Genomic DNA, 11667 nt, shown 5'->3' with positions numbered 1-11667 from the left:
TCTGCAGTAACTCCATTCACAGAGCGCAGCGGCAGAAAAGTATTAGAGCTATAACTTCATCTGAGCGGGCTCTTACCCGAGCGGGAGCTGATCTGCTCTGTACTGATTGTTTGTCTTCTGTGTTTCTAAATGTGTCGTATGCATCATTTTCTACAGCCGACAGTAAATCTGTGACAGTTTTGTGGTTGTGTTGTGTAACCTCGGACACACAAACATCCATCTGTTATTAACAGGAATATAAAAACAACACTAACTGTGGTACTGGGTGACGTTAACCCAGAACTGTGTCGCCGGGTTAAAGCAGTGATTTACTGTATAACGTTTATATAGACGAGAATTAGAATATGCTGAGGAACCTGAACGTGAGCATTTTCTCATCAACGTAAATTAAAGATTTATTCTGTGACTGTTGGAAGACTGAAAAAACTTGGTTTATTTATGTTTCACGATTATCTGTTTCCAGCTTTGTCAGAGTGGCAGTGAGGGAATTTCACGTGTCTGAATCAAACTCTTCATTTGTGCAGGTGTAACTCTGGAAGATTCAGAAGGAGCGGAGGCGAAATCTTGCGAAAGTGTTTTTGTGACTGAATGGACCTGATTTACAATTCAGAATTAAACGATTGTGCAGCTTCTCTGATTCTCCCGACTATATAAAAAACATCAGTCATGACAGAACACAATTTTCTTCAAGTGTTTTTTTTTAATCTTCTTGAAGAAAAACAAGCCGAGATATTCCGACGTCAATCTGTCGATCTCGCTCTTATTCGAAAACCACTTATCTCAACTGTGTCATCGACTTCTCGGAAAGGAAAACAGCCTTTTTTCTTTCTTTTTTTTTTTTATGAAGCTCGGCCGAGATGCAGTTTGCAGATAATCAGTTGATTTTTAAAAAGGTTTCATGAGTCTGATCGTTCGGGGAATTCACTCAGGCGGTAAATGAGCTTTGATTTATCTTCCAGCTGATCGGAAAAGGTCAGAAAAAATAAATTACCAGCACGTGCAGCTTTCTCTGGACAGCACATTTAACCTCTCTGGCTCTCAGAGAAAGACAATAACCCTCAGCCACTTCCAACGTGAATGATGCCGGCTGGCTGCTGCAGCGATTGCGCTCTCTCTCTCTCGAGAACGGCGTCAGTGTCGCTCGCTCCATTTCCAGCTGACTGATGTTGAACGATCATCACTGACCATCACTCTCTCTCTCTAATGTCTCTCTATCTGATAACTGAGGCAATAAACCTCAATCCAATTCCACCGACCATTACTGACATCGCTCTCCCTCTCTGTAGTTTACAGTGGCAGGTGCCGTTGACGGTCGCCGTGGGAAATGCATCCAGCGTTTGTTCACAGAGCCTCATCTGGATCAACAACAGGACAGGTACGAGTAGCACACCAAGACACCGAGCATCTCCATAAAAGTTCGTTTGAATTATCTCGTCACGCTTGAGATAACGAGACGTTACCTTGAGGTGATTTCATTGGGTTAACAGAGCAAACTAGCTCATGATCACGTTAATTATCTCATTATTTGATTAGTGTTAAATGGATTCACAGGTGCGTCACAGCAGTAAACTTCATTCTGTTTGTTTAGTTCTGGAGAATAAAGATCTCTCTCTAACACGACCCTCTGATGTGAAGATCAGTTCTTTTCTGAATGAAGCTCTTTGTGTCTGCTGTATTTTCCTGGAGAGTAGACTCTGGATCAGTCTTCTGAAGAACACTTGTTCTATTTTTGTCTTTTGGCGAATGAAAGTCTCTCGCTGTTCAGGAAAATAAAGCTTGGTCTTCTTTGATCATGCAGCTTCCTTTTTGTTTTGTTAATTACAGTTTATTCTGCTTTGGGTTTTTAAGCGTGAAGATAATTCTGGTTTATGGAGATTAAAACTCTTTTCAGTAAAGCTTCATTTGTTTCTGTTTTTGGAGCCTAAAACTGTGTTTTGTTTTTTTGTACTGTAATACTTAGACTGTATTATAAATTGTCTGTTTATTAAGATTAAAACAGATATCGCCTCTGGTTTTGAGGGATGAGGCTGGTTATGCTTCAGAACAAAGATAATTCTGGTTCTGGTTTTTGGAGAAGAGAACTTTCTTTTCAAAATAAAGCTCGTTCTGGATCAGAACGTCAGCATTTTTCTCTATCTGGACCTCCTGAAATCATAATCGACTACCCCTGCTCTGTTTTTGTCAGTGGTTCTGGTTTTGGAGAAGAGAACTCTCTGGTTCTGTTGTTTTTTTTAACATCTGTTGACAGGTTCGGACTTAGAACTCTACCTGCTTACAAGGTGCACGGTGAATGGAGGCACTCTTGAAGTTCTAGACTTCAAGACAGTTTAATTTCAAGAAGTGGGGAAGTTGAGGAAGTGAGCCAAACTTGGGTCAGCAGTTATTTTCCTCGTTTTCTTGTACAAAGTCTGAAAGATCCTACAAACGGTTCTACTAAAGCTTTACAACCTCAGAGATGTTTTTTAATGTGAGAGGCTGTGATGCCACTATAATCAACACCAACTTTGCTTTCAGCGTGACGGCTGTAAGAGGCGTTTAAGGTAGCGTCTGCTGCTGAATTACATTTTGTAAACCTGTCCACGTTAGTAAAAATACCAGTCAGGTCAGAGTTTTTGTGCTGCTGACAGATTCCATGTCATCAACTTGCCATTGATTTATGTTATTAGAGAACTCAAAGTGGTCGCACGGCTGCAGAGATGTTGAAAAGATGATGAAAAACCTCAGCTCTGCGAGGCATCTGTATTTGTTTTGCCTTTTTGAGGGACGTTTGTGTCATTCAACACCAAATTTGAAATGCATAAGCTTTCAGAAAACCTGAGATACAAAGTTGTAAGTGCAATTAGTATGTTGACATTTACAATTCAATAATCTCCATGCGACAAGAATGAGGCGCAACTGAACTAAAAAGTACAACCCATCAGTTGTGGTGTGGTGGTGTCACAACCCCGACAAAATGACCCGTCCACGATCAGAATTTGATCCATTTGCTCCAATAACATTTGCACAAAGTCTAGACAAGCCCTGTGATTGAATCAGTTTGTCATCATTCAAGTTATCAGAGGCCCAGCTGGACAGATGGACGTCCAACATGAGCCGGGTTCTGCTCGAAGTTTTTCCTTGCCATTGTCGCCAAGTGCTTGCTCATGGTGGGAACTGTTGGGTCTGTAAAAAACTAGAGCAATGAGTGCAGTCCAAACCTGCTCTGTATGAAATGTATCAAGAGATGAAATAAAACCAGAAGTTTGCATGATGTGGAAGATTGTTTACCACTGTTTTGAACTTTTTTGGCTTCCTGTGCAGCTTTCATAGGAATGAACAGAACCCTATCTCCAATAATGCATCCAGTTCTTCGTTATATATTCATATGATTCAACCAGAAATTCCACAATTAAAAAGAAAAGCAATGATACAGTGTCATGCAGACTTTAAAGTTCTGCGAGGAACCCAACAGAACAGAGCGGCGGCGTCTGCATATCGGATGACCTTAGATGAATATCCTGGCTTTCTGTCAGGGACAGACTGTGGACTCATCTGTCTCGTTTTGTCTCAGAAACCCACAGGATTGGTCACATGGATGATAGGACCTGGTTGCTGGGCAACATCAACCAGACAGGCTACTTCCGTGTGAACTACGACCTCCAGAACTGGAAACTGCTGATCCAGCAGCTCCACACCAACCCTCAAGTATGTCTGCCTGTCTGTCTGTCTGTCTGTCTGTCTGTCTGTCTGTAAACAGTCTCTCTTGCTGATATTTGTCTCCTTTCTCCGTTTCAGATCATCTCCGTTGGAAACAGGGCAGGCCTTATCGATGATGCCTTCAACCTGGCCAAGTGAGTCTTCCTTTAACCACGAAACATATTGGTTTTATCTGCCCAGAGGCTGATAGCAGGCCTCACACACACACGGCTGAACGGGCACTTTATTATAACAGCAGAAAGTGGAGGACAAATGATCGGAGTTTTCTGTTCTCTCAGCTGTCAGCGTGTGAAATATCTGGACACAGGGGAGGGTGCAGCCGGCCTCATCCATTGTTTCAGTCTGTTTCTGTTAGTTCGTAATTTGCTTTGCAGTACGGAGCGTGTCTTTGTTCAACGGGACCGATGACGAGTCTGCCTCCCACAGATATGTCCGCTGTGATGGACTGAGTGTTTCGAGTGGACAGATATATTTCAGAGTTGTCATCGTGCGTTCAGCCGACAGAATCCAGGAGCCTCTTTTGTACTGGCAGAGTCAGCCATATGTGCAGAGGTTTATATGCTGTTTTATACGTGCTAAAACCTTTGGCATAAATTTACATTCACGCACACAAGGTGTAGGGATGGAGCTCTGCCAGCGGCTCATTCCTCCACATCCATAACCAGCAGATAAGTGCAACTCTGTGGCTCAGGGATTAGACGCTTCATGTTTCTTTGCACATCCTCCAATAGATGTGCATGTTTACGACCGCCGAGGTGGACGTGTGTCCTCATATTTCTGCCCATTATGACTGTTTATTTATTCAGCTTCAGTTCAGAGGTTTGGGAAGTAAGAACACCGACAGACAGTGAGTTTAACTGAATTCACCTCAAGTGCTTGTTCTTTAGTCTGATTGGAGGCAAAACCTTGTTTCTTTCATGCACTAGTCAATTTTGAGATTTTGTATTTTGTTTCCATAAAATGTTCTTTTGAAACTATTGGGCGAAAAAAAACCACCCAGAATCTAAAAGTGTATGTGTTTGACTTCAGAAGAGTTAGCGTTACATAATGCCTCATTTGCATATTTAAACATTAAATTTCAGAAAACCAAAAATAATTGCTTCATGAGTAATCAACTCAGGAAGGTTCTTGGCGATGTCTGTTATTTAAGATATTTGCCTGTTCAGTGGAAGGTCTGAAAAACTGTGAACAGCTTCACTCAAAATAAATAAAAAATAAGTGTGTGGCCCTGTTGTTTCTTGTAGAAAGAGAGTGAGCACATGAGTTTCCTGCAGGTAACCATCATGAGATCTTCCACTCATGTTCTCTCATCACGTCCATTCAAACGTCAGTCACAGCAAACACAACAGGGCGACTCTGCTGTTGTTTGTCTCGTGTTTTAAATCTTCTAATCATCCATCTAAAAGGTTTTTACTCACACGAGTTTCAGTCGGACTCCTCTGGTTCTGCTCTTCCTGGAGCTGTTCAGCGTTTGTCATTTTATTTTGGCTTGGTTTGGAATCTTGCAGACACAAATCATGTTGTTGCATTCACTGCTTGTGCTTTGCACACAAAGCCGCTCACAACAATGGACAGAGAAATGTGTTGAATAACAGAATTTCTCTTCAGGCCGAGGCTCTGTTCTCTCACAGCTGTGTCTGCCTGGGATTACTCGGGACTCTGACTTCCATCTGACCGCTGACGCCGCTGCATTCAGGGCGGACTACCTACGTAAGAAATGGTGTGGAAAGAGAATTCAAAAGCAACCTGAGCCAGACGGAGACGGCGTGATGGACGAGCGATCAGTGAGAGACAGAGACAGACAGAGGAGTGTGTGTTCAGCCTGAAGCTTTTTAAACACTGTAACCTAAATCTATGGTGACACCGAGCCTGTAGCTCAGTCTGCCCTGCTCTCCTCGGCCTCTTTCTTCGCTCTGTGTCTCGCTCTCTCGCTCTCTCGGCCGTCTGTCTTCTGTCATGTTGAATGAGCGGCAGCGATTCCATCCTCTGTTCCAGTGAGTGTGTGTCGATGAGTTGGGAGCTCAGCGGGAGGTTTCCATCCGTACGGAAAAAACAACAGAAACAGACACATTAATATTCACGCTGACAGCAGAAGGCTGCATCTGTCGCCATGGTTACACCGAACATCACTAAATGTAAATGTAAATGTACTTTATTTATACAGCCCTTTACAACAGTCCTTTCGGTGTACCAAAGTGCTTTACAGTAGACAATAAATAACGAGAACAACAGGTAAAAAAACAAACAAAATAAAAACAATAAAGTGCAACAAAATCGAATAAGAAATAATAAAAGTGTCATCATACTACTGGGTGTTAAAAGCCATCCTAAATAAGTGGGTTTTTAGCTTGGATTTAAAAAGGCCCAGGTCAGAAACGAGACGCATCTCGACGGGGAGCTTATTCCAGAGCCTGGTGGCGGCAACGGAAAACGCTCTTAGACAAAGACACTAAGTCATCGTAGAAGTGGTTTCTGTTTCCGTTTGTTTCTTTGGTAGTCCTCGTCTGTGACCTCCTGCTGACCCACACTGACCTGTGATCAGCTGAACGGTGTCTCTGTCATTCGTACGTCTGTTCTCACTCTATGTAACTTTGGGCTCCGGGTCGGGAGAAGTACGTAACGCTTTACGGCACTAAGTCACACAGCAGCAACTATTTCACTGATTCTGGTGAAACTGGATCATATTTTATGGAGGAAATGTTTTCTGGTTTTCCCTCTGATGTCCTCCGGCTGCTCCGCCTCAACTCTCTGTGATTTACAGAGTTTATGATGGACAGTGAAGTAAACTGCTGACAGCTGTAGCTGCTGTTAGCTCATGTTAGTCTGGACTGGGTGCTCAGATCATGTAACTTGGACTTGAACTTGGGTCCTGGTGTTGTGCTAGAACCGGAGCCTGGTAAGATGGCAGTGTAGCCGAGCTCAGCAGCTTCTGCCAGACATCATGGCAGAGGCGAGGAAACTCAAGAGTAGGTTGAAGGTTGGAAGCTAACGCGCTAACTGTTTCACCCACCTTGTTGATGTTCGGCTGTTAGCAAAGTTGTCGACTCGCTACTTTTTGATCAGAAGTAATCGATTACAGTTTGAGGGATCTTTAGTCTCTGAGTTCATTTGAGCGACGCTGCTGCTCACAGTTCGATTGGCCGAAGCTCGAGCAGTTCACACGGAGCTAAACGCTGATTGGTGGCGCCAGGAGTGTGTGTGTGTGTGTGTGTGTGTGTGTGTGTGTGTGTGTGTGTGTGTAAGAGAGAGAGCTAGTTTAGCAGTAATAAATGGCTGTGTCTCTGTGAGTGTGCGCTTAAACAGTGATGGATGTCGCCTCTGTTTCTGTGTGTGTGTGTGTGTGTGTGTGTGAGTGCGTGTGTGTGTGTGTGTGACCGCAGCAGTCCCTCGTTAGCTCTCCACTGAGCCTTTGCTAATCGCTAATGGACAAACAATTAACTGGCCCTTAACAAAGTTAACGAGTTAATGAGCTCGTTAAGGCACTGGGAGAGAGACGCACGCACACACACACACACACACACACACACACACGGACTGTAATGAGAGGGGACATTGGAAATCTTTAATCTGTGTGAGCGGAACAACCTGACTCACAGTTTAAAGCTCGCGTCCTCTGAAGGTGTGCAGAGGTTTATCCTCTGAGGAGCAGGAGCGAGACGCCTCCTCTGGTCCAACATGTGATCTGAACGAAGAGAGCAGCGATGGAAACAACAACATGTTTCTCCTGTTGATGAAGTTGATGAAGTGTGAAGCTTTGTTTCCACCGCAGGAGCCAGGGTCTAAATTAAGTTCCCAAAGAGTTCCTGCTCAGGTGGGGGAACTTTTCTGTCCTCGCGGTTTATTCCACTCAATATTTTGAACAAAGTCACTTTCTCGTGCGTCAGCAGACAACAACAACAACGGACTGAAGGAACCTTTAAGTTCTTTGAAAATAGTTCCTCAGACTAAAAGTTCTGACTTAATGACTTCTGGATGTTTGGTGTCGGTTTTAAAGGTTTTATGTCACCAACATGAGGCTGACGGGGAACCAGCGAAGACTCCAGGAAGCGCCCGGTCCCGGCCCGGTGACGGTTCATCAAAGAGAACATTGTTGTTTTCATTGTGGTTCTTTTGTCTGTTAACTAGTGAGCTGCAGAGCTGCTGGTAGACATGGTGTCAGTCTCCTCTAACTCTCACCATGCTGTAAGAATATTTCATATTTTTGTATTTCAGGGTTTTATTTTTAAAGTTTTCAGAGATTTTCCAGTTTTTCTTTTTTGCTCTTTAAAACTTTTTAAAGTTTTCAGGCCTTTTGACATTTTTCAGGAGCTGTAATCAGGTCAGAGCAGCTATTGTTGTTACTCTTTATCTCTTTTAAATGTGACTTGAATAGATTTTTATTTCTTTCGTTTTTTAGACAGATGAATACAGGGGACGTTGTTCTTGCGCGGTGTGCTTCATACTTTTTGAAAAACAAGGACGGGGACGGGGACAGACACTTCTTCTTCTTCTTCTTCTTCTACTTTTGTTTGGACACTTGTCGTTGCCATGACGACGCCTCACATTGGTATGAGGTGCGGCGTGACGGTGGAAGTCTGAAGTCTGAAGCCGGCGGACGAATAAACAGGCAAACAGATCAATGAGTGGATGCTGTTGCCGTGGCGACCCCATCCTCCATCCTCCTCTCGTTCGTGTCTGGTCGCATCAAGAGCCGTAAACAGGAAGTCTCGGGCCAAACTGGATGGATTATGGTAATGTCCCGGAGACGAGGTGCATGATGGGAATGGAGATGAGCGTGTGGAGGTTGTTTGGATTGGATACGAGGCAGATTATGGAAATACGAAGGTCTGGAGTTTCTCTCAGAGTCTTATCTGAAACAGATTAACTTTCTGTGGACTTCTGTCTCACTCTCAGCCCGTCTGTCCGCCTGTCTGTCTCAAACATTTAAAACCCTTCACTTCTTTTGTGTGTCTGTCACTCACTTTGATTGACAGCTCCTCAGTAAAGGTCAGCGCTCGGCCTCAGTCCGCCGTACGGTCTCATCTTTCTTTCTTTCCTCGGTCTTGCTGCCGAGCGTCAACAATCCGAATGAAACCAATAAAAGCACCATCACCTCCTCCGAGTTCACCGCCTGTCCTCGACTGCCCGACTCATTAATATTCATGAGCTGTGGGTGGAGCTGAAGGTCGATGCAGGAAGCAGGTGAGTGCTGTCCACCCCTCCGAAAAACATCATGAATGTTAATGAATGCACAAAGGAAGCTTGTTAATATTCATGAAGCGGTGGCTGTAACCCGGGCAGCTAAATAGCCCCGAAGGCATTTAGAGGCCAAGTTTTCTTAATGCGTTCATACTGTAGTTTATTCACACACACACACACACACACACCGCACAGAGCATCTGAGGGCTAAAGGGCAAATGTACATCCGAATGAGGCATTCAATTTAATTAATGTTCCAGAAATCACCTCCGCACTGTCGGTAAAGGTTTGTGTACGCGGCGACAAACTGCTCAAAAATACAAACAAAGAAACATTTACATAAGCAGAGGAAAGACAGCATATGAACCTGTACGATATATTCCTGAAATGTGGAGTTTCAAACAGTTTTCAGGATTTTGTGGGCGGTCCTTAAAAGGCGGCTCGATGACACGCTGAGGCCACCCTGAGCAGAGACACGCCCCCACAGTCCTGGAGCTGAGAATTCATTTTTACCTGATTTCATAAACTTGTTGATATTTTTAATCATTCAAATTTGGCTGGGTGGTTAATGACACTTTCTTCTTTGGTCTGATGAACTTTTATTCTGACTTTACATGGACTTTGAGCTGCTACAGGTGCAGCTGGCACATTTTGACTTTCTGGGTTGGTTGATGGCGCGATGGAGGCCGTCAGGTGGGCGTTACAGTAACCGAACATTGTGATATATTATAAGTTTGTTTGTTCAGAGGCATTGGAAGTGATTTATCTACTTTTACTGCAAATTATTCTTCGTACCCTATAGGTCTTAATTTTTCTTCTTTTTTTGTTTCGTTGTTGTAGTTTTATGCTCTTTACTTTTCTTCTAATCTCTAGTTTTTCATGCAGCTGCTCTGTTACCTTAAGAACTGTGAACTTTGGGCTACAGCTCTGTATGAAAGGTGCTACAGAGATAAATAAAGTGGATTTCCGTGTGTCCGGTTTGAACTCACGGGAAAGTTTCTCTGTTTATCTTTTCCAGCGTAGTAAAAATGATGACGAGTGTTTAATATAAATCTGTCTCTGTGTCTCTGTCTCAGGGCTGGGTACCTCCCACAGGGTATTCCCTTGCAGCTGATTGGCTATCTGCCGGAGGAGACGTCCTTCCTGCCATGGCACTCCGCCAGCCGAGCGCTCTACCAGCTGGACAAACTGTTGGACCGCACGGACGAGTACAGCCTGTTCAGTGTAAACACCTGATGAATCAATTACTATCTGAATCCGTCCTTCAGTCCATCAATCAGTCAGCTCCGTGTGAGCACAGCGAGCTGACAGCTGGCTGTCTATTAATTAACACTTAACCGTGTGTGTGTGTGTTACTAGGACTATGTGTTGAAGCAGGTTGCATCACGATACCATCAGATGGGCTGGCCGACAAACAGCCCAGGCAACGAGGGCAACGTCCTGCAGGCGTCCTACCAGACTGAGTATGCAACACACACACTAACACACACATTGTTATCATACTAATAACACGGAGGACTATAATCTACCATAACGGTAAAAGACCGTAAAACATGCCATGAAGTATGACTGTGTTGTTTTCTTTATCTACACACCTTTTTCAGGGAATTTCCACAAACCGAAGCAGCATTTTATTTAATATTTACGTAATATTTAACGGCATATTTTACGTCTGATCTTATGGTCACGGTTTGACAGTTTTTTACCGTAAAAACACAAAGACGTTTTAAAATAAGGAATAAAACCTACCGACCTTAAATGTGAAATCCACATGACCAAGATCCTTTTACCGTAATTGTTAGAAAAGGTTATGCCATTTTTATTACGGTAAAATTCTGGAACCATAGCTGAAAGTGTGTCATTTGTTTCACGTGATGATCGGCTGATTATTAAATAAACTTTAAGTCCGTCACATCACCGCCTCAGACTACATATTATTATAAATTTGCATAGCTGCCTCCCTCTACTGGTTGAAATCGGGGTATTGCGATTGAATTTCACCATTGGCTGATCTGGAGGCGGGTGATGTCACCGACTACCCTCGTATGAAGATGAGTTGAGATTAATTCAGTGTCAGCGTGTTCCCTCGAGTGTTTGATGACAGATACATGTTATACATAAATATAGATTTAATGTTTTCCTCTTCTCCGTCTCGCCTCAGGGAGTTACAGCGGGAGCTGATCATGTTGGCTTGTAGCTTCGGGAACAAACAGTGCCACCGTCAGGCCGTCGCCTACATCTCCGACTGGATCTCCAGCAACAAGAACAGGTACACACACACACACACACACACACACACACACACACACACGGTGCTGTTGGTAAATCAGTCTCTCAAATAATCGCTCCATCCGTCACCTCCGCCCAGAGGAAGACGATTTGAAACTGACACATCACCAAGAAGCAGCAGATGTGTTTGATTGGAGCTACAGGTGGACGTGGGTGAACTTCTTCTGTGAACTTCACAGACAAGCTCAGCCCATTGGCTGTTGAAGATGAAAACGTGTGTTGCTTTATGTCTAAAGACACCTTCAGGTTTGAATCTTTACTCGGTTGAAGTCATGCATCTTAAAAACCTGAATTTAAAGAGACTGAAACAGAACTGCAGGCTGGAAACCAGATTTACTCCATGATCACGTCGGCGTTAGTTCAGTTAAAGGTCCAGTGTTTAGGATTTATTGGCGTCTAGTAGTGAGGTACGCCACAACACAGCTGTTCAGGTGATTATACGCTGATAAATACATATTTAAAGAGACTAATTCTGCCAATAGATCCCGCTAAACTTCCCACACT

General features: G+C 43.7%; 1 protein-coding gene across 1 annotated transcript in view; it reads left to right on the top strand.

The window, feature by feature from the left end:
• Nucleotides 1–11667, top strand: part of LOC104931506 (thyrotropin-releasing hormone-degrading ectoenzyme) — a 175634-nt gene that overhangs the window by 148169 nt on the left and 15798 nt on the right. Inside the window, exons 11-16 of the mRNA XM_027283348.1 lie at nucleotides 1287–1375; nucleotides 3551–3684; nucleotides 3775–3830; nucleotides 9951–10098; nucleotides 10234–10337; nucleotides 11036–11143. Of these exons, the coding sequence (XP_027139149.1) occupies nucleotides 1287–1375; nucleotides 3551–3684; nucleotides 3775–3830; nucleotides 9951–10098; nucleotides 10234–10337; nucleotides 11036–11143 (639 nt within the window). The remainder of the gene's footprint in view (nucleotides 1–1286; nucleotides 1376–3550; nucleotides 3685–3774; nucleotides 3831–9950; nucleotides 10099–10233; nucleotides 10338–11035; nucleotides 11144–11667) is intronic.

The sequence above is a fragment of the Larimichthys crocea genome, chromosome X, assembly GCF_000972845.2.
Source record: "Larimichthys crocea isolate SSNF chromosome X, L_crocea_2.0, whole genome shotgun sequence".
Lineage (NCBI taxonomy): Eukaryota > Metazoa > Chordata > Actinopteri > Sciaenidae > Larimichthys > Larimichthys crocea.
The sequence above is the reverse complement of the archived record's forward strand: the minus strand, read 5'-3'. Positions and strand labels throughout refer to the sequence as shown.